General features: G+C 35.3%; 1 protein-coding gene across 2 annotated transcripts in view; it reads right to left on the reverse strand.

Moving 5' to 3' along the window:
* Positions 1 to 27,890, reverse strand: part of Galphao (G protein alpha o subunit) — a 79,157-nt gene that overhangs the window by 37,649 nt on the left and 13,618 nt on the right. Inside the window, exons 1-4 of one of the 2 annotated variants that reach the window (XM_036363142.2) lie at positions 21,523 to 21,659; positions 17,890 to 18,506; positions 2,906 to 3,090; positions 1,550 to 1,710 (exon numbers count right to left, since the gene is read on the reverse strand). In XM_036363142.2, the coding sequence (XP_036219035.1) occupies positions 1,550 to 1,710; positions 2,906 to 3,090; positions 17,890 to 18,007 (464 nt within the window). In that variant the 5' untranslated portion in view covers positions 18,008 to 18,506; positions 21,523 to 21,659. Of the gene's footprint in view, positions 1 to 1,549; positions 1,711 to 2,905; positions 3,091 to 17,889; positions 18,507 to 21,522; positions 21,660 to 27,890 lie in introns of those variants that run through there. The other variant, XM_036363138.2, reaches the window with a different exon arrangement.

Genomic DNA, 27,890 nt, shown 5'->3' on the forward strand with positions numbered 1-27,890 from the left:
ATGCACCTGAAGCACTACATTTCCAAATACTAAATATATTAGCCCCATTACTCTTTATATTCAAAACACTTGGGCTAAACCTAATGCCTTCCAAATGCGATGACTTTTCTGATCACGTTACTATTAAAAATACGTACAATTCGCTTATAGTTAGAGCATGAAGAGCACACAATTACAAAAAAAAGTGATGGGTCGATACTATGTTTTCTTACTGTATACAAATTTATTAGTCATTCAGCCTAATTAAAATGGTAAAAAGATATTAAAACTTCTCACTTCAATCGATTGGTCGTTCGAGTATTGGTTCAGTCTCGTCAGTTATTATCCATAGATTACACAAACTTTATTTTATGGAGATGTTGACTTCAGATCCATAACAAAAATATCTGCTACGAGCTAAAATTAAGGCCGGTCCACTGTATTTTCTTCAGGCATTCATAATAATTCATAATTTTGTAAATTAAATCCACATTATTTCCTGGAGGGATATTTCAAATTCATTCTAGTGATAACTGTTTAGTTAACTGTACGCTTGTAAGCGGAATGGTTCGAATTAAAGTTACAAAACGGCTTAAAGGCTGATGAAATGAACATAGAGTAGAAAGCTGTTATGTACTCGTAGCTTTGTTCAGTAAAAATTTCAAATTAAAGGAGAAATTTCAAATTTCGGAATTAAAGGAGATTGCTGTAATATCAGTATCAGGTTTCAAAACATGATTTAAAGAGATATTCTAGTCTAAAAAAGATTGTTTATCAGAGTTTCAAAGTTTAATTATTCAAGAATTTGTGTATAAGAATATTTTGCAAAATTCAAATTATGTTCGAAGATATAGGTATTTAGCTGACCCGACATCCAATCTGGTTCGGCCGTAACTGAAACTTCAAACGCGTTTTTTTCGGAACTGTTTTTTTTTTTAAACGATACCCACAATTTCTGAGGTTCTACTGAACCGATTAACCTGAAATTTGACTTGTCTATGCCTGTAACTATCCATATACTAGAATTTCAGTTTTTGCTTTTTTTAAAAAATTCGAAAAAGCCAAAAAAAAATTTGTACAAAATTTTGTTTTGTTTTGTAGGCAGGGAATACTTTTTTTCGTGAATAATTTTTTTTCCAACCAGACATTGCGAGTTTATTCCAGATGAACATTTTTTTTTGTGGTTTCAGATAGCTAAAAGGTTTGAAATCGTGGGTATGGCCACGTGCCAAATTCTTGATACCACCCACTTCATCAGCTCTTAATTTTAGAAATTTTTAACATTTTTCAGTTTTTGATTTTACAATATTATTATGTATACTAGTCCAGTGGAACAGATATACTACAAAGCGGTCTCAAGGAACAAGGAGCTACTTATGGCTCTAAATAAAATTAGATTGCTAAAATACGAGTCTTTAATGGACTATTTCCGATATATTTCGGTACTTATGATTATATGAAATAATTTATGCCCCAACTATATATATTTAAGTGTAATCAATTAGTCGACTAGTGGTGTATTTCTGTATTTGTATATCAAATTAAATGGTTATAAAAATAAAGTACTCACTATTTAGCTGAATCATTCAATTGATATTCGTTGCTACGTGAGAAGCACTCTTGAACGCCAACTTCCTGCCACAATCGTTTCATGGCAGCCAAAAGCTCCTCTGAGAATGGTTCCGTGTCGTGCATGCGTTGGCAAACATCAAATACCATTTTTGCATCATTCTGAAAGTAATAAAGGAAATACATAAGAGCACATATACACACATATACAAACACAAGGTGAGTTTATTAATGTCCTTAGAAATAAGGATATGTATGTATATATGTAAGGAAACTGGAGACTCAAGTAAGATTAACTTTCTTATATGAATATAAGAATATGTAACTATATGTTGGATTGTATGTATGTTGGTATGTATGTACATATGTCTGTTGGGATATTAAAACATGGCAAGCGGAATGTGAGAGTATGATAAAGGGAAAATGTAATGGCATCTGCAATTCGCAAAGGACATCGAATGTAATAACGGCAACGTACACCCACACACACACATGCGTAGTTGCCACAAAATGTTACATATATGTATATGTGTATGTGAAATCGTTGTTGCTTTCAACGCCATATGCCACAGGCAGAGCCATGACAGTTAGCATATGCATACGTGTGGGCTTGTTTGGTTGTGTATGTGTGTGTTGTCTGCATCAGTACCCACAAGCCACAACCTCAGCCCACATTTACACACCCACACTTTGGCTCTTTAGCGTATTAACATATATGGTACACACGTGGATATTTAACATAGTTTCACGTGGATATTTAACAGTCAAGATCAGTCGTACTGCAAGTATACAGGGTGAGCTGGAGGAGCAATGAAGTAGAACAGGGCCTTGATTAATGATTTCGGGCAACGATGTGAGCTTAAGATTAACTAAGTTCAGCGTTATATATCGTCTATATATGGTTCATTTTCATCCTATCCGGTTAATGTGATTTTCTGTAAAAGCCATCAAGATATAAAAACCGTTAGGAATCATCATATTTCTCGAACCAAAATACACAGATAGACTTTGCAAGTCGAAATACTACTCACAACCTCAGCTTTGAGGTTCTATATTGGACATTGAATAGCATAAGGCCCAGTTCAATGTGGGCAGCAGTAATACGACACAAAAGCTTTGAGCCCTTGAGATAGTTTGTCAGTCAGGCCAAGACGATGGAATGGCTGTGTAAGAAGATCGACATACCCACTAGAGACTAGTATTACTACTAGAATGAATAACTGCATACTGTATCTATTGTGCCTCTTATTTGATTTTTTGAATATGCTATTTATAGATAACTATTTATTGAAAATCACCGTATACCCTGTAGCACATAAAAATTTGCAAATCCTTTACAATAAGTGGTTGTACTTACCTCCCGTTCATTATTGTGATACGCAATACCGAGTATTGGCATCGCTCTAAGTATAGCAACTAATGATTGTATTGTGTTGCTGTAGACAACCGGCCGATATTGTTTAAAATCCTCTGGAGTAAACCCGCTTTCGTGGATAATTTTCATTTGTTTGACAATTGTGCTTTTACCCGATTCACCAGCACCTGAAAGATAGGAATAAAATAGGGGTAGAGCATTAAATAAACAATTTTATTTGTTTTCGGGAAAAAACTGTAAATCATGCTAAAAATTGTTAAAAATGTTATAGGGCTTTATTTAAGATTATGCGTTTTTCGTCACTTTCTTCTTGACATTCTACATAAAACACTTGTTTGGTCAGAACCCCCTAGCGGTATAGAGCCCTTAACAATATCTGTATTACTTCTTTCATATATTTTTTATTTAATATTTTGCTTTCCATTCTGCGCAGGTTATACTTGTAGTTCTTCTCTTTCGCTTTGCGGTATCAGACGATACGGTCTGCCATTTTTCCCTGAAACTACTTTCAAACTTATAGACTTCTCAAGCCAACTTAGTTAGAAGCTACTGTTATCAACTTAGATGAAGTGGAGGAGAAGAACAGAAGTTGATGGTATAATATTTGATAATTCAGTGAAATATCTTCCAGCCATTCCGTTAATACTAATAGTCCTTGATGTTACATTTAAGAGAGCGAGACAACTGGTATATGTATAATTATTAATACCCAACAGGTGTAGTATCTTCCGGCTTTCATACTGTATCTAGCTTAGAGTATGGCAACGGTAAAATGTTTAATCACCTTGTGGTTCTCGATCAATAGAGAGATCAATCTTACATGCAACTTCACAAGCCTTTCACAGGTGGGAAGCATTTGCAACTTGACAAACGCTGGGATATTGCTTTCAAGAATTGTAATTAAATTGACTGGTGGCACTAATCAAAAAAAAAATAATATTAAAATTTCAAAGTGGAAATATTTGATTGTTTGTTTGAATTGAATAAACTCCGAAAGTGTCATTGGGCTACGGGAGGGGAGTCAAAGTCATGAAATCAAGTGCAGCGCAGCTGACTCGCCCAGTTAGCTCCCTACGAAGCGGTCGTGCGCGAAATTGAACATAAATCGATGTACAAGTTAACACGAGCACCTCTACAACCATAAAGTTCGCGCGTGGCCTGAGTCAGCAAAGAAGCTTTCTCACGCTGACCAGAAAATTATCAAACGTCAGCGTCTGCAGCTCGTCCGCTGGGAATTTAACTGCAACCTAACACCTTTAAGCAGTCACGTACGCCAACGGTGACCGACTCTTCGTTAATGATAAGCTTAGTTTTAAGTTTTTAGTCTCTAATTAGAGCTGGACGGGTGCAGCTAAAGCTCACCAACATATATTAATTTATATTAGCAAAGTGAATTGAATAAAAGATATTATTTAATTTATATTAATAAAGTGAGTTTAATAAAATAATACCCACGAACTCATTACTTGTACTTCCAATATTTCGCACGCTCAAATGATCATGCAGCAGGTTGTTGGTTTGATCAAACAAATAAATAATACCCACGAACTCATTACTTACACATCTCATGCGATGGCTAATGGAGTGATCTGCTTGTCAATAACAGAAGATATTATTTGTAAATTGGCGCTTAAAACAAAGTTTGACCGAGATTCTGTTCTCTTTCATTCTTAATCGACAAAAAGTGGATCTAACTCGACTGCCGTCAGACGTTTGATGAGTAATTTATGAGAATTTTATTAGATTAGATATTTCTATTGGGAGTTTGGCTATTTCCGGACAAAAAACGACCGCTAAAACAATTTTAATACTGGTATAAACCTCTAATTGACTAAAGATTAGTTTGTATCCAAAGGCATTCAAATTAAACCAGAACTTTCAGGAAAACCTTTATAAGGCCCATAAAGTAAGTTGCTGAAGGAATCCAGTATACTTTTTCAACTTAACAACAGTCTTATCACCACAAAGCGTTGTTCATGAGTAGAAAAATCGAGAAATCTCTTAGATTGCAGATAAGACAAATTGTTTAACGAAAGTCAGGAAAGGTGAAAGGACACTGTAACAAATTAGATTACTGAAAAATTACGATTTCGCTTCATAAATCATAAATTCTTATGCTGATTGATACATAATTTGCATGTTGCAACAACACTCTGTGTCTACTCATATCAATAAATCACTCATCATATACTTATCACTACAAATTAACCGTACATTAAGCAGCAACAACTCAATGCATCTTTTATGGACGCTTAAATGCACTAATTATGCATTGATTATAATGTTTTCCCTTTCGAATAGCCAAGTACCCAGCACGAATACTATACAAATATGCTCGAGTACAAACACTTGAGTTCGTGCTGTAGATTGGCAACACATGCGAGATGCGGTTGTGTGTTTGTGTGTACAATTTTTTACAAATAGCAGAGATAAAACGTCATTGTGGTGGCAAAGTGCATGAAACAGAACCACAAAGGAAAAATTAAACAAGAAACAACAACAATAAAAAAGTAAAAACTTTATATACAAAGAATATACACATAAATCCTTATTTGTATATATATATGCGAGTATATCGTATATATGTACATATATCTATTGTACTTACTAAGCTTTCAAGTAAAGAGAATGCCAGTGAAACTACTAACTAAACAATGGATTTATTGTTAGCATGTATACATATGTATGTATGTATGTGTATTTATTAACACAATGCCACTAGTATAAGCCTATGGCCATATATAAGTCAGCCGCTCCTGCTGCTGCTGACACTGGCGTCGCTGATGGCAAATTGTGATCTTGAAGATGTCAGCAATTAGTTGCGTTGATGACTAAAATGATTACACATACATACATACAACGTACAATACATAAGCATCTTCAATATACAAATTGGCTGATAAAACAATATACAGATGTTTCTGTTGTAATGGAGCTGGCATTTATTATGACGCTGTGCATTGGGTGCATGACGTTAATGATTTGACGAAAGCCTCCTCAAGGAATAGGTACGTTAAATTAAGAGATAAATAAATCTACAAAAGTACATATTTATTTAAAAATAAATATATTATAACAAAATTTAATAAACTGCAGAAATCAATCATGTCGTGATAGTCTATGCAACTAAAAAAAATAAATTATAATTATATAAATAAATCAATAAAAGTAATATAAACAAGTAAGGAAGGGCTAAGTTCGGATGTAACCGAACATTTTATACTCTCGCAAAGTCAAATGGTATACTCGTTTGAGATTTCTTTGTGGATTGACTGATATTTTCGGTAGAAGGTCAACTATAGGCACTGGGGTCCACATATTTAGTACTTAGGGGTTTGAACAGTTTTGGTTCGATTTAGACAACTTTTGGCCGCAAGGTGGCATACTTTAATTGCATTATTCACGCAAAGTTTTACCCCGATATAATCATTGTTACCTGATTTGCATAGTGGAAAGTGAAAGAATCAGATGGAATTGAAAATGGTGTTACATGGGAAGTAAGCGTGGTTGTAGTCCGATTTCGCCCATTTTCGCACTATGACAAAGAAACATGAAAAGAACGTTATGCACCGAATTTGGTTGAAATCAGTTGAGCAGATCTCAAGATATGGGTTTTCACCTAAAAGTGGGCTGTGCCACGCCCACTGACTAATTTTGAACGCGGCTCCTATAAAGCCAATTTATACCATCTCAAAGATAAAATTTAATGTCTCTGGCGTGTTTAGTGCTTGATTTATCGCGCTTTTAGTAGTTTTTAACAGTACCGTTATATGGGGAGTGGGCGGAGTTGCCACCCGATTTCAACCATTTTCACACCGTCAATAGAAGTGCTAAAAACATTTGCTTCTAGTGAAGTTTGTTATTATAGCATTAGCGGTTTAGGAGATATGCACATTAAACCTATTAGAGGCGGGACCACGCCCACTTTAAAAAAAATGTGGAAAACGGTTGGCCTCAAGGGCCATCCCTGCAACTTCCCTCTAATTTCATACGCTAACGTTCAAATTTCGCTTTTTTCACTGCTTTTGAGCTCTTCGAAATTTTTCGTTTTCGATATCTAGCAAGTAAATCAACCAATTTCGACCCGGTTTGCGGCAAACGATGTGTTTCTTCAAGGTTTAGAACTGATTAGTTTTTGGTGTCGATCGGTTAAGTCGTTTGGAAAAAATTCGAAAAAATTTTTGAGATTTCTCGAAACCTACTGGTCCGATTGGGTTCAAACTCACACGAAATTCAGGTGCAATGAAACCCTTTGGAATGCCGTTTAGTTTATTCAAATCGGTTGAGCCGCTTAAAAGTTATAAGAGGGTCACATACATCCACACATACATACAGACATACGGACATCATCGTAGAAATGTTCGGGGAAGCTTCCTCGACCCTCAAAACGTCGAGATCTGTTGAGAACTCGATTTTTGCAAAATGGGGTGAAACCAATATCTTCCCGATTTTTAGAAAATTTTCAATTTTCTTAGCGGGAAGTTAAAAAAAAAATTAACTGCAGATGCCCCCACCTAATGTGATCCTGTGTACCAAATAACAGTATTGTATCTTATTGCGGAGCTTTGTTATGGCAAGTTATTTGTTTTTGATTAATGGCGTTTTGTGGGCGTGGCAGTGGTCCGATTACGCCCATCTGCAATACCAACCGTCTCACGGTACCATGAAACATGTCTACCAAGTTTCATAAAGATATCTCAATTTTTACTCAAGTTAGAGCTTGCACGGACGGACGGACGGACAGACGGACGGACGAGACAGTCACCCGGATTTCAACTCGTCTCTTCATCCTGATCATTTATATATATATAACCCTATATCTAACTCGATTAGTTTTAGGTGATACAAACAACCGTTAGGAGAACAAAACTATTATACTCTGTAGCAACAGGTTGCGAGAGTATAAAAATATGTACTAAAATAATTAAACAAAACAAGTGAAAACGTTAACTTCAGTTCCTCTGAAGCTATACAAGGTGCAATTCAAAAGTTTCAGGACTTTTATTAAAAAACGAATATTACTTGTTTTTTTTTTGAAAAATTTATTGGTCGCCTTCAAAATAGTCTCCTTCCGCCTGAATACAACGTTTTGCACGTTCAAGAAGGTTATCGAATGACTTTTTTAGGTCATTTGTCGGTATAGCGTTGAGGATGGCGGTCGTCGCCTTTTGGATGGCATCAACGTCAGCATAGCGGTTTTCTTTCATGGCCAAATGTAGTTTTCCGAACAAATAAAAATCGCAGGGTGCCATATCAGGCGAATAGGGTGAATGGTTGATGATATGAATGCGATTTTTGGTCAAAAAATCTGTCTGATTCTGAGGTCTTTTTCGCGTCTCTTTCTGAGGCCCAAATTTTCTGTCAAAATACGATAAATCGACGCTGCGGATATTGATAATTCCGGTTTCATATATTTAAGCGATGATTTCGGCTCTTTTTTAATGAATTCACGCACAATTTCCGTGTTTTTTTCGTTCACAACATCTTTTGGCCGGCCCGAACGTTCGTCGTCTTCCAAGTCCTCCCGTCCCTCTTGAAAACGTTTAAACCACTCGTGACTACGGCTACGGGATAGACAATCATCGCCATAAACTTGTTTCATCATTTGATGAGTTTTGGTAAAAGTTTTACCAAGTTTAAAACAAAACTTAATGTTGGCTCTTTGTTCGATGCTCATTTTCCGACCGACACTACAAATGTAATGTCACATGTACCGCGATATCTCAGCTGTTATACAAGTCAGCTGTTATATAAATTTTATACGTTTCTATACAAGAACTTTATTTTCATTGATCACTTTATATAGCAGCTATATGGTATAGTGGTTCGATCTCGAAAATTTCTTCAAATATTGTGGCGTTGGCTTGGAAAATAATTCGTGCTTAATTTTGTAAAGATATCTCGTCAAATATAAAAATTTTCCAAACAAGCACTTGACTTTGAACTTTCAGTTTGTATAGCAGCAATATGATATAGTGGTCCGATTTCGGCGATTCTAAAAAATTAACAACTTTTTGAGGAGAAAAGACAATTTGCGAAATTTCAGATCGATATCTCAGAAACTGAGGGACTAGTTCGTATATATGCAGACAGAAAGACGGACATTGCTTAATCAGATCACCACGCTGATCATTTACCATATATGTATAATATATATATGTATTTTATATGGTCCTCGACGTTACCTTCTGTGGTAAACTTAATATATATACAATATATAAGTTTTCAGGATATAATAATAGAAGAGAAAAAATTAAATAAATAGAGAAAATGTACTTATATTTTTTTCAATAATATTTCAAAATTACAAAAACAAAACAAAAATTTAGGAAAATAAAATAAAGTAAATTTGAAAAAAAAAAAAAATTTTATACAAAATAAAAAAATGCGAAACGAACGCACGTCATAAATTGATTTGCTGCAGAATGATGCGAGCGTGTCCTGTTGAAAACCATTTACAATACACACCATAAATTTCTTTCTCATTATTATATTTATTTATTTTCTAGGAAATTGGTTTGAAAACTTTTCCAAATATATTACCTACAAGCAAACACGTAACACATTGTTATTTTGAATTTATTTTTGAACGTAACACTTTAACAAAACTCAAGTGAAATGCGTAAGTGTAATAAATAAACAGAACAAGAGAGAAAGATACCCACTTACATACATACATACACCTAGAAAGTTGCTTCTTCAACGGCGGCCCAGGGTTCATATGGATTATGTAAACACATGGTTCGACACATACACATACTCATATAATATGTATATTTCTATGTTTATTAACAAGAGAGAAAGATACCCACTTACATACATACATACACCTAGAAAGTTGCTTCTTCAACGGCGGCCCAGGGTTCATATGGATTATGTAAACACATGGTTCGACACATACACATACTCATATAATATGTATATTTCTATGTTTATTTTATAGAAGTCACCGTCAGCTGCAACAACTGGGCACTAGATTGACGTTCAAGTGGGTGGCGCATGAATTTTTGGGCTTTCGGAAAATGCACTGATTTGCCAACGTATTGACATGCAGCTGGTGAGAGATGCAGGAAATTACTATCAATATATGGAATATTAAAGAAATAATATTTAGCAATGCAGCGCAATTATTTTTTGAATTTGACGTTATTTCGATAACTGCTACATATATGGTAGATATAACGGTATATGTTAACAATATCTAACTTTACCGATTCAAAGATATATTGCTCGACGCATTAGTAAAAAATTTGTTTACTAATTTTGTATTCGAAACGATTCACAGTTAAAAAACCAAATCAAGCAAAATGCGCCTAAATTTAGGCAATATTTTCTATTTAGTGATATCTCATTGTGGGCATCCATTTTTCTGGTACTTCTGTTATTGGTTGAAAAGTTCCGTATTTTAATTTAAGCCAATAGATTGCGATGTAGTCAAAATTTCAAATATTTTTTAATTGGTAATCGTCAAATTTGTAATAAAGCGCGCTTTTTGTTAGAGCTATGGAACTGTTATTTTATATATTTCCAAAAAATACTGAAGTAGATTTATTAATTCAAAAGTAGTATGTCATTAATATTTGAAAAAAAAAATGGATGTATGACCACTGCGACGTCTTATGAAGACCAGTACGATTTCGCACCATTTTTCCTAACCAGCTGTGGTCCCTACATTGCCAATAACACGTTAAAAGTTAATTGAGTTTAGTTTCTAACAAATATTTACTATAAATATAAGCCACATCAGACTGTAAATTTTTTGGAGCGCAAGGAACCCTTGGGTGTCTCTTTAGAATTGCTTTTGTTTTTTGCTTACTGACATTAATGTTAATTCAGAAATTTGTCTCATCGCTGGGCAGTAATCTATTTGTCTGATTTGACAAAGTACAGTAATGTCAAACGCATGTATTTAATTTGACAGCTAGTATGACAGCTGATATGACAGATATCCCTCCAGTAATCCATATACCCCAAAAAAAGAAAAACACCCTATATATATATTTTAAAATAAAATATAAATGCAAAAGCTTTTCAAACATCATATTAAATATTCGAGACATGTTTATTGCTACGCACATATTATGTTTAGATTTACTTTACTGGTGCGCATACTAACATTAGTTGCAATACATAAGACTGTATAATAAATATCTATAAGAACGATACTTTCGCCAATCATTTTAATTGCACGCTTTCGTCCAAGTTAAACATTTTTAGCAATTTGCGGGTTCTTAAATTTTTGCATTTACGTAAATCATTTTGTCTAAATTATGAAAATTAAACATACATAAAATATTTTGCGATTACCCACACTAGTACTCGGGCATAAATTTGATGTCTAAATAGAACTGAAAAGTCATGTTTATAACACCAACAATAACAAGCGAGTGATTTTCGACATGTTTAAAATATGCAGAGTATACTTTCATAAGAGAAAATGTTTATAAGGAAATGTTGTAACAGTTTATTGCCACGAACCCTACTTAACCCTATGACAATAACCTTGAGTATATCGAACTGAATATTTCTATAGAATATTTTGACCGTTAATAAAAAAATACAACAATAAAAAAAATTTAGTAAATATTATTTAAAAAAAAATATTTTTCTCAAAGTGGAAGTGAAATAGAGCCTAAAAGTTTATTTCAATATTAAAATTAAAATATTATAACTCAGTGAACTAAAATCTTTGACAGTTTAAAAAAATTTGAGGAGCCTAACGAAATTTTTTTGCCAAACCTTGGATACTTTTTTACCGCCGAGTATACTTTATGAAGCTTTAATACTAAATCAACTTAAGACTTGAGTGAGACTTCTCCAAAGATATAGAAAACCAACATTAAAGAACTCAAATGTCCGGCTTCAGATGCTGTGACGGCTGGTGGAGTTTTTCTCGAAAATTTTCTTTCTTCCAGAACGTTAGATAGACACAAAAACGGTACTGCTGCCGGCCGAAATTGACAGTAAACAAACGTACTATCTTAGCTAGAGGTTCTCTTTTTGTCCACTGATATTGGTTGAAGTAACATAAGACATCAAAAACTATTAGTTTTTATAGGAATAAAGCTACAAAGCTATCAGGACGCAAGTCTACCAAACTTTTCAGACCGTTCGGAGTTGATAAAAACTGTGAGAGATTGTGAAGGCACCGGAAAAAAAACTCGAATATTAAGCGACTTTGAGGAAGCTACAATACTGATGGGTTATTGGTGGTAGCTTAAAAATAAAACGTATAATATGCGGGTTTAGATAGTGTTCAAGGAAGAGTCCTTTACAAAAGATATATTTTATTTTTTGTGAAATGTATGTACATATATTTAAATCTTTGGAAACTATAGAAGAGAAGCTCATACTTAATTTTGCTTCATACACCGCTCGTGAACTTGTGGAACACCTCAACCCTTACGGAATATTCGCTTACAACCGTAAAACTATACGAATTTTCTGAAAAAGGTGCATCTTGAGACATAAATTAAACTAACAGACGTAACTATGCATTTCTCGGCCATATGCTTTCTGATGTAAATATGTATATATGTATGTGTGTACACACAAGTAACGGCAGACGTGTGTAAATATTGATATAGCCAAAAATTATTCGAACATTGTATGGATTTCGTTGTTAGCTGAGAAAATTTAATTGAATGAAATGTAAACAAAAAGTGCGATGAGCACAACTACAGACGCGGCAGGGCGCGGTTGGCGGCAAGATAAGGCAAAGTGCGCAAAGTAAACTAAGCTGCAATCAACAAAAAAAAATATATATTTATATATGTGTATGTGTGTATGTGAATAATAAGCAGAACCAACGTCAATGGAAAGGTGATGGCAGCGCGATTTGTGCGGATAAACTTCTGAGAATGCGTTGTTGTGGCGCTGCCGTTATGGAGCATTGAGCTAGCAACGACGACGACGCATAGCGGCTACGCCTTTTGCCAACGTCAAAAACAATAAACGCTTAGAAAATGTGTAATTGAGCGCGTGTGCCTATATTTAGTTATTAAAGAAGCATGCGAACACACACCCACACATACATACAGCATATGAATATAAGTTTTTCTTTGTATGGTATGTGCTGCTGTTGCGATAAGTGAAAAGCTTATCCAGACGAAGAAGGAAAAGTGGCAGCAATCGACCGAATCGAGCGAACATTTGAAAGGAAAAAAGAAATATGAAATCAAAAAACATACAAAAAAAAAAACAATTATAAATAACGATATCACAAAATTTACAAAAAAAAAAAAAAAGAAAAAAAAAGTTAACTTCGGCTGCACGAAGCTATAATTCACAGGTGCATTTTTATAGTATAACATTAAAGGGTATAAAAAGATCTCTATCTTAATTTTGATGAGTCAGTTTATATGGCAGCTATATGCTATAGTGGTCCGATCTGAATAATTTATTCGGAGATTATAGCGATGCCTGAGATAATAATATATGCCAAATTTCTTGACGATACTTTGCCAAATAAAAAAGTTTTCCTTATGAGGGCTTGATTTTGACCGGTCGGTTTGTATGGCAGCTATATGATATAGTAGTCCGATCTGAACAATTATTTTAGAGATTATAGTGGTATTTCAGATAATAATCTATGCCAAATTTCTTGACGATATCTCGTCAAATAAAAAAGTGTTCACACAGGGGCTTGATTTTGAACGATCGGTTTGTATGGCTATACAATGCAAGTAAAAATATTAGCTTACATAATTTGCAGGTCGCAATGGCCAGCAAAGTTCAATTTGAACGCTTTTCTATATAAACAAAACGTCTGCACAATTTGCAATGGCTAACTGACGAGTTGGCAGTGCCCGCTGTCCATTAATGGATGTCTAATTTCAGCAAATTACAGTTTAAAGCATTAATGAAACTTTTAAGCGAATTGTTTTGATTGTCCGTACGTGGAAAGCTGTAAATTAAGTACGATAATGCATTTTTCTTAAAATTCAATTAACGTGGATTACGAAATGCACTTGCTGGTATATATGTATGTATATAGTACACATTTCATGTTGTTATTTTAAATGGTAGAAACTTGTCGCTCTACATCAAATACAACAACTTAAATAAATGCATAAGTGTTGTTAAGTCAATCTAATAATCAGTATACTTTAAGGCATTGATTTGCCACTTCTCAGATGCCTATGGTTGAGCACTGCTCTTTGGTAAAAAAAAAAATTATATATAAAAGTTATAACAAAGCAATCCACTGGATTTCGATACGAAATAGGTAAGAACAACTCAACTACTTGATTTTTACTAACCTTCGATTTTTTAAATTCGTATAGAATTAAATTTAAATTCGGCCCCTACTATTGCCATCCTTACCAAATAAGAGTGGGAAAGGGATGAGCATCTATACGTTTGGGTTCAAACTAGATAATCGCGATACAGATAGCCAAGCGCCTTTGAAATCACTAAAGTCTCTTAGGGTTTCGGCAAAGATATTACAAGCACACCTTGACCGCTTAGTGGATCTAACATCCAATTTCACGATAAACCTACAATGGGTTCGAGGACATAGAGATATTCCTGGTAACTGTGAAGCAGATAAACTAGCCAGAACAGGCACCACCCTACAATTAGACTCCGTAAAAGAGGAAATTTATATGCTGCTGGCTAATTGTAGATATTTAATCAACAAACTTGTTATAAATATAGTTGAGTCTCGGTGGAGTCAATCCCTAATTTGTTTAGCAAAAAGCAGGCAAAAGTTGCATGAATGGAATATTGGCCGCACATGCTGACTATTAAAATTCAAAAGGAATGACAAAAGTAGTAGTAGTAGGAGTGTCTATTTGGCAGACATGCCAGCGGACTTGATACACCATACAATGACTATTGTAAAAGCTGTCGAGAGATAGAAGGAGAAGAGACTATAAAATATGTGCTATGCGAATGCAAAGCTTTGTATAGGATAAGAATTGCAACTATCGGTCAACGGTTTTTTGAAGGTGTCTAGGAGATTGCACAAATAAAATTAATTAATCTGGAGCACAGGGTGGTTCCAATGAACGTAGTGCGCGAAACGTATTCCGCACAGAACCATTATTTTCGAAATAAAATTGTACTATTTGCAAACCAAACTGAGAATAAATCACTTGACAGCTGTTAAATCGGTCGCCATCTTGAACAGTAATGCCAACTTAAAGTTCTATACTTCGAAAAAACACCCGTTACATTCAAATGTAAGGCTCGTTTCGGGGTAAGTTTTTAAAGCTGTTAGGTTTGTTTGATTATTTATTATTTGTAAATATTTATTCACAAAATTTTGAATTTTTTGATGTAGAATAACATCGATGAAAAAACTAATCGAATAAGCTACAAGTTGCATATGATAGAAAGTTCTAAGTATTACGATAAAGTTTCACAGAGAAATATTGATTTTGCACAAAATAATAAAAAAAACACAATAAATAAAAATAAAATGTAAAACAGGATATTATTTGTTTAGCTGACAAAATCTTTTTGATACAGGAAATTTGTGAAAAAGTTCAGACTTTTTACGTAATTAATATATGAACATAAGATAATATGTTATATACAAGTGTATAAAATATACTAATTTTTTCAAGAAGTAGTAGTTTTTTCGAGTTTCTACCGTTTAGGGAATGGCAAATGGAAAAAAGCGTGCGGCCTGCCGTTCATTTTATCGTCGAGCGCACTTCTGGTTGAAGGGCTACGTCAACAAGCAAGACTGCCGCATTTGGAGTGAAGATACTCCTCAGGTGTGTGTCGAAACACCGTTACATTCAGAAAAACTGACTGTTTGGTGCGCTTTATGGGCTGGATCATTGGTCCGTACTTCTTCAAAAACGATGATGGCCAAAACGTTACAGTCAATGGTGATGAATAATGCCACAAGATTATCTTTCGGATAAATAAAATTCATGTCAATCGAATAATCCATCGTTGTTTTATTGCACCTCTAAAAAAAATACCCTTTACAAATGTTGCTCATACGCCCTGGTGCACCTCGCTTGATAAGTGCCCGATGAGTGAATTTTAAGTTTAAGTCGCAATAATTATCTATTAAATAGTAGTTAATAATGCTGAAAAGTTTAGAATAGTACGCAAAACACACACAATAAACAACTTTAAACACCTACACACACATACATGCAAACAAGCCCACACAAATTATTCTGCACATAAAAGCATAAGTACCAGCGTCTATATGTAGGAGTTCCCTATACTTGTACAAGTGTACGCCTACCATTTACAGAGGCCATGAGTCATTCGGCATAAACAACAACTCGTCATATTTAAATTATGTAAATAAATACATACAGATATCATTTGCAGGCAATGGATAAGGAATTTATTTATTTACGCTTTAATTTTATTTATTTCCATTTGCTTTCGTGTTTTTTGCTCAACTTCCGGTTTTCGCTGAAAAGTTGCTTTGAAAATTTGATTACACGCTTAAATATTTATGCGGTTCACAAGCAAAAGTACGAGTGTGATGTAATCAATTATAGATACGAAGACAAATTGAATATTTGCCATTGTTACGTGGGTGCGTAGCGTCGAAGCGTTGAAACAAAACAAAAAAAACACAAAACATAGAAAAACAAATTTCATATTTATTAAATTTACGCACATTTACAATGAGTTGTTTTGTTGTTGTTGTGACATAATAATGACAATGAGATTAATATATGTATATACGCAGGTACATATATTTAGTGTAGCCTATTTTCTGGCGAATAGTTGTGGGTTTGAGGTTTTAAAAAGAAATAGCAATTTGTTATCTAAAAATTGAATTAAATTGTAGATTTTAGTTAATCAAATATTTATCGGAAAAATACAGTTTAAGGAAGTAAATGAAACATAAAATACAATAAACCATTTTTTTTTATATTTTGATAGTCTATACCTTCAGAAATAACAAACTAAAACATTAAATGAAAATTTAAAATAATTTTTGAGTTACAGCATTTTAAAGTGTTATCGTCAATGCGTGGGCAATCAGTTTATCGTTAAACGCATTTTTCTCGAAAAGGCATCTTATGAATTACTCAGATAGAAAGGATTCGATCCGATGAGCTTACTAGGGCGCGCACCTTTACCCCAATTTGCATCCAATTGGAAGCAAGATGGCTTTCCGATATCCTCTTGCGTTCTGGCATTGGACCTATGAACTTCAAATGAGCTTGGCAGGCGCTGATCTTGTGCGACTGCGAGATCCAAAGTGAACCGTAATGCGTCCTCTGAACTACTTGCACTTAGCAAATTCTATCTTGCTGCTATTGTAGGAATTTTGACTGGACTAAATATTTTCTTGACCTCTGTTTGCCAAAACTGTATGAAGGAAAATGAGATGGAATCATTTTGTCTATCTTGTCTCCTCTACTGCCCGGCTTTTGCCAGACTGAGATTGAAATATTGGGGTTGTCAGCTTCTGGTCAATATTAATCTTAATAAATTTTGGTAAGCTCAAAACACTTCGTCGTAAGGAGTTTTTGGGTAACAGAAAGAACAAATATCTGAACTCGCGAAAAGCAAACATTTTCTAACATTCAGATGCAAGCATTTAGATGCTCTGCCAAAGAAACAAAATGCTACAAGGAAAAATACTTTCAAGATATACTTTGAACGCTATTGACAACCCACTCATCCTAAGTTTTAGCAACAAAAAAACGAACCCAAAATGTGCATATACAAACTTTAATAAAACAGCAACATTTTCCTTACAACTTGTCGGCTCAACCATTTGCTACCTCTCCAACGAACAGTAAATCCTTTATACTTCTAAAACTCACAACACCAAAGTTGACACATCTCTGTTTTGCTGCTGCCATTTTGTTTTGACACGCAATTGCGAGCTAAAATTTATGCAAACCCCAAATAACACATACGCTATAATTTGATTACTTTTTTGTAGTTCTTTACTTATTATCCGCTCGCATTTTGTCCCAATCATACATATACATATATTTGGTTGTCTGTTTGTGTATCGAACTCACCCAGTAGCAATAGCTTGATATCTTTGGCTGCTTGTATACCATCCTCTTTGAGATTTCTTTCAATCAGGCGACTTCTGGCGGCTGCGGCCCTCTCCTCGGCAGACTGAGCGCAGCCCATAGTGCGTATTGCTTCCACGCAAAACGTTTTGAAGGTCGTTTAAATCGGCCGTGAGCGGCCGAAATCACAATACAACAGGAAACTATGTATATTCAATGCGTAGGCACGAATAAAATGCAAACAACTTGCATGCAATACTCTTTCGACGCCTAATAGCACACTACACTATATATTTATCGGTGACTTGCTTGACTTTATTTTAACTTTATGATTTTTTTTTGGTTTTTTGCGCTAATTCGCTGCTTTTTGGCGAGTTATGGGAGATTTGGGTTTATAGCAAGCACTTTTGGGGATTTGGGCATCACTCACATGTCGCACTTTGTTCCATTGCTTTTTGCGTTCAAAACACTTTTTAATGCGAATTATGCACTTAATAATTAACAGCACAAATTTGTTGCATTTATATTTAATTTTAAGATTTTCTTTCAAAATTTTTGCTATCACACCGTTGCTGACAACATTTTCGGCACATTTGCTGCGTTACCGTTGTTTTTCAGCGCTAAAATTGTTGATAAATAAACTGAATTGTGAGTTTGAATGTGGAAATAGCCACGGCTGCTTCGCACGAACGCTCTGTGAGTACGCAGGAATTTTTCCAGCCGACGCAGCCGAAAGATTTTTATGGTTAGGTATTTTCGAGCTCGAATTCGAAGTTGAGGTTGAGAGAGCTAGCAATTTGACGTTTGTGCGTTTTTGGCGATTATATATATAAACAATAATATGCGTATGTATGCTTTTTTAGTGCGCGAAGCCACGATAGAAAAAGGAGAATTTTCGCAAACCTCAAAAATTTTCGCAAAAATTGAGCAAAAATATGTTTTTGTGCGTGAATCAAGTGTTTAAAGCTATGTTAATATCAAACACTGTTAAATTCTTTGGAATTTCGGGAAGAGCAAAATGGGGGTGTCTTTCAATTCGAAAGTCGAATTGTTTGGAGATTTTTAAAATTTTTTATATTAGAGAAAAACACTCATATTTTTTTGTTAGAAAAAAATTAAAAACCAAAAAATAAACAAATAGCATTTCTTATTAAAATCCAACCGTTCAGCAAACCCAACCTTCATATGTTCGTAACTCTCCCAAGCATATATGTATTTACAAGAAAAGTCTCCAGCAATGCAACAGCTACCATTGTGAAGCAGCGAAGCAACAAAAAATCAATCATAATCACATTACTTGTTTTCCACAGTGTTCCAGCCTAGTCCTTTCAGCGTGAAGGTTACTACTCCACACAAGACTGACACAGAGGTGCTTTACTGAAGAGAGTAGCGCTGTAATACTCTTTCGCATACAAGTTGCCATGCAATCGCGTACTACTACTAATTACGTTACATACGAGCGAACAATAAGCGAATAAACGAATAGAAATGTAGACACTTCGCGTGACTGACAGAAGTCGAAGCAGCGCGCACGGAGAGAGAGTCGAAATCACCACTACATATTTGCATGTAAACACCCAGTTTAAACTGAAGTGGGAACTTCTGAAGTGAGATATGATAATTTTGGACAATATTTAGAGAATTATAGGTTAAAAATTTAGATAGTTTCAGGCAGCTTCCGTTAAGTAATGAAAGAAAATAATTAAATTAAGGTAGTATAACCTAGTTTTATATGCGACATTGGAGGTGTGGAACTCTGCTAGCTCCTACCATATGGAAAAATAAATTATTCTTGCTAATCACCGATTAAAAAGAACTCTCTTGAATATAATCAAGAAGGAATAAAGAGATCTAATATGTAATTAATTTTTCCTAGATTTTTTCCGTTATGAAGTAGGTTCTAAACTCTGCTATTAGTTACTCGAGAAAAAAGATGAATTCTCTTTTTAGACATGACACCTAGATTATAAAGAAATTTGTTTGCTTTTACTTGAGTTTTGGCGCTTCAAACTTTTTAGAGCAATGTGCGAGATTTGTGGTAGAACCCACAAATTATGACACAAATATTGACTTAGTTAATACTTTTCTTAAGGAAGAATTAGGAGTTTCTCAAGAATAATAGTAATATCGCACTCCTTTTCGATATGATCGACAACTGATTAAGAGAATTTCAGAACTCTTTATCTTTTACTTTTAACTGTCGCATATGATTCTGAATGAATAAAAGAGATTTATGGGTTTTGGTCTTCGCTTAAACTTGCACTAGAACAAAATATGAACATTTTCTGAGCGAAGGATTAAAGAGTAAGTGAAATATTTATAAAATTTTTTAAATACTTTATTTACGTTTTGGATATCTATGAGAAATTGGTGGAATCTGGCCTTAGCTCATACTCGTTATGAAAAAAAAAAAAATAAAAATAAAAAGAGTTATCCGATTATATTTTCTTAAATATTAAAAACGTTTCATAACTCCTACGTAATTCTGTCGCATTTAAGTACTCTCTGTGTAGCAAAAATTATTTGTGGATCCTACTAGAGCTTATGAGAGATTGGTAGGCTGTATTCTAAATTACCCAAATCAGTGCAGTTAAGATTATATTTTCAAGTATACAAGTATAGTCCTTAGAATCACAACACAAGAATTTTCGAAATTTTTCTTTTCAGAACGACTTTTGACAATACTAGTGGAAAATTGAAATGATTTTCCTACTAAAAACTATTCTTTCTTATTTCCCATTAATTTACCACTATTCACCACTCACAATTGAGTACTACCGGAGTAATGTAGCCACGAACTCAAATACCACTGGGTTTAGAAACATATTTATATATTATATATATTTAAATGAAATTCGCACACTTGTTATGTTTTACTTTCTTCAAAGTACTCTCCTGGCCTGAGCAACTCTGTGGTCAACACACATAAAAACAAACAAACATATGGCTCACTCTACTAACTAACTGCTTGACTGGTTGGCTGATAAGTGAGTGACAAAGTTGGAGCGCATATGAGAATTCAAGGAGTGCGAATGCGAGTTGACACACTGAAGGGTGGTGAAATGGCACAATAGACGTAGATGTGAGCGTGCAGGGTTTGGTAGAAACGAACAAGCCAGCTAGTACTACAGCTATGTATAGGCAAGTGTTTGCTGAACGTTTGGGTGGTTGGGCGTTCGTTTGGATTGCGCCGCACAGCATTACGTGCTCCAGCAACAGAAGCACCAGCAGCAGCAGCAGCACAATGACACTGTATAATTTCCACAAATCATGAATCACTCAAACATAACGCGTATAGAGAAATTGTAATGCAAAGGCAAGGAGTGTTATTTGAGTTTTCACATATTTGCTGTTAAAATGTGTTTTTACTTTTAAACATTATTAATTTTTTTTTGTAGGTTTGAACAATTAATAGAAATTAACACAATTACTTTTATTTAATATTCTTTATATATTTTCATTCATATTTAGCAGCTCTTCTGTCAGTTTTTGGTTTGAAAAAGGTTGAAAGCAGCTGCAAAGGATTTAATGGTCTGGCCACGGTGAGCCCACACACAATTCACATATCCTGCCTTTTGCCAAACAATTACTTTCGCACAAAATAACGGTCAAAAATTATTTGTAATTTATGCCAACCTTTTATTTTTTAATGAAATAATTTTTTTTTATTTATTTATTTCATATAAAATTTTTCCACATTGCTACACTTTTTCACAGATTTTTTTCAACATCGTCATACACGCTTTGCACTAAATTGACAGCGAGCGATTGACCGAGAACGAAGTGAAAATTGTATGTTTCGTTAAACGATGGCAGCGACAAGCGACGTTGCGGAGCAGCAGAGCAGCGCTGAGTGGTGTAGTGTAGAAATTTATGTGGAGCCGCCCTGTTCGACATGCACATATGGCATATGCATATGTATATATAGGTACATTTGTGTCTGTGTGTGTGTGTGTGGATCCAACACATTACAGACAAGTGGAAAATTCTCTTAACAGGCAGTGTGTAGTCTCGCTAGCAGGTTAACAGTGCGTATACGGAACACAGAAATACGTATATGCACACATATATATGCATGCAAACAGCGCATGAACGAAATGAAGGAAGCCGCGAAGACACGAAGGCACAAAGACGAAGCCAACTATACGGCAGGCGGGGTTACGATGGAGAAAAAGCAGAAAATCTACAACTACTATTTCACATTTTCCCCATTACTCAATGGCCATACACAACTGCATATATATAAGCACAAACATACATATACTAACATATCAAAATATACATACATACATATGTATATATTCATGCATTGGCACGTAATCGCATAAACATCCGAGCAAGTGGCGTTTACTTGAAGAGCGCTGAGAAGTACCAGAACAACAATAAATACGGCGCACACAGACACACACACACACCACATACCCATATGAATAGCCACAGTCACACATGCATACAAATTCGGTTGCAGCTCATAAACAGCCCCTAGAGTCAGCTATAACAGCTGCCACATTTCGTATTTGATGATTTGCTACAGTTCGGTTGAACGGCGGTTTGTCGCTTCGCGTCGCTGTTTGACGCTGGAAAATTGGAAATTCGAAAGCCGAAAGCTCAACGAAGTAAAATGCGAACGCGATTTTATGCTCAATTAATTTGGTGTAATTGAAACAAGTTACGCACTTTTGTCCAAGTTAAGAGTAGACATCTTGAGCCTCATGATATTATGGTAAGGACCAAAATTTGTAACGGAGTTGGGAAATGCAGAACCTCTTATGTTAGAGATCAGAATATCCATATTATTATTATGTTTTAAAAATATTAATAAATAACATTTAATTAATCCACTTATCGGAGTTCCAAACCCTAGTAGTGCAAAAGGTATGAATGTTAGCTTAAGGTAATCATGCTTCAATTGGTGTTAGAACGTCAGACAGCTGATGCCTCTGAATTGTACGTATGATTATAAAATCTTTGTTTAATATCTCTATAGGACTCCAAAGTTTTCGGGAGCTCGAAATTGAATTTTCTTAATCCCGAAATTTCGAACATTTCGTCAAGTTTAATGTTTTCAAACCGAAAGTTTTCGGGATTTCGAAATTGAATTTTCCAAATAATACTCAGGATGTATACAAATTTTCAAATTTCTTAACTGATTATGCCGCAAAAGTTTTCGCAGTTCCCGAAATTTAATATTCAAAATCCCGAAATTCTGACTTATTATGTCAATTATAATAATTCAATACATATTAAAGGTCCGAAAATTTTCGGGATCCCGAAATTGAATTTTAAAAGTACCTAAGTACCAGCATGTTATCAATTTTACATATTAAAAGAATGAAGCAAAATATTTAATTCACATGAAACTTGCCTTAAAAAATGAAAAAAGAAAACAACTCCGCTTAAAAACATTTCATCTTAATGCAACCAAACTTTTCCAAAGTGATGTTCAGACTAATATTTTGTTGCTGTAAAGGCGGCAATGAGAGTCCTTGCGGCTAGGGTACGTTAATAAGACCAGATTAGAGTCGATTTTTTTGATATTGTAAAACACAATTAGATGCTGACGAATTAACAGAAGTTTGATGTTCCGAAGTCTGAAGTAAATTTTTGTATGAAAGTTCTAAACCATGCTAAGCATTTGGCACTTAAGACAAATTGATTAACTTTGAGGATATCTTCAAAGCCGACTTTGCAAAAGGTTTGAAAGAATACTCGTACGTCTGTCAATCATATGTAGTATCTTTAAGGGTTGTCAATATGTCGATATATCAGGCGATTGCCGGAGCAATACTAGGAGTCGGATAAATGCCGAAGAGATCTTATCAGGTTTAGAGGGAACAAAGTTCATTTGCAATAGGTTGTTTCTAATACTCAAAGCTGTATTGTGAATGGGGGACTCAACTAAATACTTCTTGTTTTGCATAGATTTCAAGATATTGACAAATTCCCGCTTTATATCGTCAAACGACTCTCTAGTTTGGCGATGAAGCAGTAACGCAACTTTACCAGCAAACAAGTAGAGCCTTTTTTTACTAACTTAACATAATATTTACTTAGAATACCGTTTAACAAACTAACAATAGTTTATAACTTTAGTTAATAAATTGGAAATCAACTGTTGGAGATCTCTCAACGTATGCAAAGAGTTTCCAAAGCTTCTGAAATCATTAAAAAACAATGAATTGGCAACCCTCAATCTGAAGGGTGTTGCGCGAGAGCAATTTGCTACGGTGGTGATGGTAAAAAGCAATTGCTGAGCGAAGAGCACTCACTACCCAAGCGAGTACACTGATGTTAACTCTCGCCGTTAGTATACTTGGAATTGCGCATGTGCAGTAAACACTCCCAGCTGGAATGCTGGAGATACCAACAGCAGCAGGTTGTGTACCTTACATACATACTGGATATATGTCTATATGTCTGTACCAACATACATATGGATAATGCGAGTATGTGTGGACGTCAGTGTTTGGAAGTGCGTAAGCATACCTCATCAGCAAATGAAGTTTCGTGGATTAGAGGCCGCACAGAACAGATAGATATATGATATTTGCTATTTTTACGCATTCCCCGACTATTTTACTGCTGATTTTTATTTATTTATAACGGCTCTTATTAAATATTCCGCTGTTTCATGCAAATACTTTTTTCGAATAAATCCAAAGCGTAATTCAGCTCTGCCAGTGTGTTTCGCTTGTGATGAAGTCTCAGCAATAGTTTGTCAATTTATCATTTGGTCGTCTATCAAAGCGTAGAGTTCGTGTCCTTCAATCGAGATTATTTGCTGATGCGAGCATTTAATAATGCTGCTGTGGTCGAGCATGAGGGGTTGCTTTGCTACTTTATTTATTTATCTGTTTAGGTTATACTCGTGCACCATATATTTTGCGATCGTATAGTGGGTAAATAAACCGAACGGTTGTTTATAACTGCATAAAGGATAGTTTGCTTGCCCATCTAAGTTTCCATCCTCCAAACCGTGATTTTTTGATTAAAACTTCAGCTGAAAATCGGTATACGAGTACGTATTGTATTACTCAAAAGGGGTCGAACTCGGACCGCGAGCTAGAGCAGGTTTCTTTACGTAAAAATAAATACAAAATCGCCAAGAAGTATAAAAAAAAAGTATTTAAGTGAACCAATAGTTTTGGAAAAAGTAGGGTGATATGAAAAATCTGCAGGCTGCACTGATCTTATATAAGAATACAATTTATTTTTATCTACCGACAATATTTCGATAGCTTAAGCTGAATGAATTAAGTTACTTGACATTATAAACAGTTATAGAAATCGAGTTGCATTTCGGGTTTTGATTGAAACATTTACTATGTAGGTATACCTAACCTCTAAAAAAAATATTACAAGCTGCTATCGTCTGAGTATTCTAAAGACTATTATTTATGTTAGCGTTCATGACATGAAAACTGGCTTAATAATTACTCAGTATCTTACTTCTGGAATAAAAGAGGGATTGTGATATAGATCGCTGAAGATACTTGTTGAAGAGATTGTTCCAGTAATTTATTTGGAATTTTTGCAAACAAAGAGCAAGATTGGCCGTACTCATAGTAGTAATTAGAGTTTGACCGTTGACTGTTCTAACAAAAAACATGAATTTGGGGTAGAGTAATATTAGGTTGGCCGTTATTTCCCTTCCGCTTTTTTGTCTTTTGAATTTCGCGGCTATGTACAAAGCGCTACAGAGCTCGTATCTGGTAACACTATACATAATTTGAAAGGTCTTGACATAACCTACAAAACAACGCTATGCATGATTGGTTTGGATATTGCGTTCAACAGTTATAGACGTGTAAACATGGAGTTCACTAACGCCGAAATTCGCGCTATTTTAAAGTTTTCCTTCGTTAAAGGCAAATCCGCTAGAAAAACGTTCCGTAAGATTAATGGTGTTTTGGGGGATGGTACTCTATCACTTCGAACCGCGGAGGAATGGTTTCGACGATTCAGAGCCGGTGAAAACGACACCATGGATAAGCCAGCCGGCGGAAGACCTGTGACGACAAATACCGATCAAATCATGGAATACATCGAGTTAGACCGGCATATGGCATCTCGTGACATCGCCCAGGAGATGGGAGTTAGTCACCAAACCATTTTGAACCATCTGCAGAAGGATGGATACAAAAAAAAGTTTGATGTTTGGGTGCCGCATAATTTGACGCAAAAAAACCTTCTGGACCGAATCAACGCCTGCGATATGCTGCTGAAACGGAACGAACTCGTCCCATTCTTGAAGCGGATGGTGACTGGCGACGAAAAATGGATCACATACGACAATATCAAGCGAAAACGGTCGTGGTCGAAGGCCGGTGAATCGTCCCAAACAGTGGCCAAGCCGGGATTGACGGCCAGGAAGGTTTTGCTGTGTGTATGGTGGGATTGGAAGGGAATCATCCACTATGAGCTGCTCACATATGGCCAGACGCTTAATTCTACCATCTACTGCGAACAACTGGACCGCTTGAAGCAGGCGATCGACCAGAAGCGTCCAGATTTGGCCAACAGGAAGGGTGTAGTGTTCCACCAGGACAACGCCAGACCACACACTTCGTTGATGACTCGTCAGAAGCTACGGGAGCTCGGATGGGAGGTTTTATCGCATCCACCATATAGCCCGGACGTAGCGCCAAGTGATTACCACCTGTTCCTGTCCATGGCGAATGCCCTTGGTGGTGTGAAGTTGAACTCAAAAGAGGCTTGTGAAAAGTGGCTGTCCGAATTCTTCGCAAATAAGTAGGGGGGCTTCTACGAGGAAGGTATTATGAAGTTGCCGTCTAGATGGAAACAGATCATCGAACAAAACGGCGCATATTTTAACTAAATCCGATTACTGTAACACTTTTTATAAAGCATTGAATGAAGAGCAAAAAAGCGGAAGGGAAATAACGGCCAACCTTATAGTATAATCTACAGTTTTCACCTAAAATATCGACCAGTGATGATACACGAGCGAGTAGAATGTTCTGTAGACAAAAGTGACTTGTATGAAAATATTGTTGAGGATAACTAATATTTTAAGAAAGCTACGAATTATTTTACGATTTTATTAAACGATGAATTTCAAGAGAAATTATTTTGAAATGGATCATGGTGTGAATAAGATATTGCAATTAGTACGTTTGACGTAATTTACAATATCCGGTTATCACAAAATGATATTAGGATATCTGAATATCTGCTTTTTTTTGTTAAAGCCTCCGCAGAGTGGATAAACGTGTTAAAATTTTCAGCCCAAGTGGAAAGTTCTACTACATTATTAACGGCTGTCTAGAGATAAAGGTCAAAGAGAGACAATTTTTCAATGCCATATTTCCGGTGCACTCGAGCACAGTACTGCATTACTAACTTTTTGTGTTCAACGTTTAACTGAACGCAACGGCACATGTGACGTATTGCGCCAAAAGCTGCGGCAACTTTGTGCACGTGCGTACGTTGTGATTGACTTGGTTGTTCGGTTGTTGGTTCAGGCCACGCGATGTTTATTGACAACAGCGATTTGTTGTATTTAACTTGAGAGTAGATCTATATATGCATATGTATGTATGGATGTCTGTGTGATTTTATGAATTGCGTGTAGGTTGGGAGAGGAATACGAGCAAGTAGAGTTAATAAATATTTTTTTAAGCAGGCATGTCCATCCGTTTCTGCTTGAAGCTGTAAATTGCTCGCATGTCATAAAAAATCAACCAAGCCAATCCATCAGAGGGGAATCTGTGTATAAAAGCGATGCTTGAGTTCCAGGAAAACCTTTGCACAACGAAGGAGAAAAGTAAGATTTATATTTAATTGAATAAGTTGATGACAGATGGGACATTGAAATCTCAAGTGCGGCCATCAGGTACAAATGGCCTCAATGAATTAATTAAGTTTCATCGAAATCGATTACGCTGCACACGAGTGGTACAAATTTGGCTTGCACGTGCGGCAGAAGGCAATTCGTATGAAACAGTTTTGGTTAAGACATCAAATTGTTTTTTTATTTTATA

Source organism: Bactrocera oleae, chromosome 4, assembly GCF_042242935.1.
Source record: "Bactrocera oleae isolate idBacOlea1 chromosome 4, idBacOlea1, whole genome shotgun sequence".
In the NCBI taxonomy this organism is placed as follows: domain Eukaryota; kingdom Metazoa; phylum Arthropoda; class Insecta; order Diptera; family Tephritidae; genus Bactrocera; species Bactrocera oleae.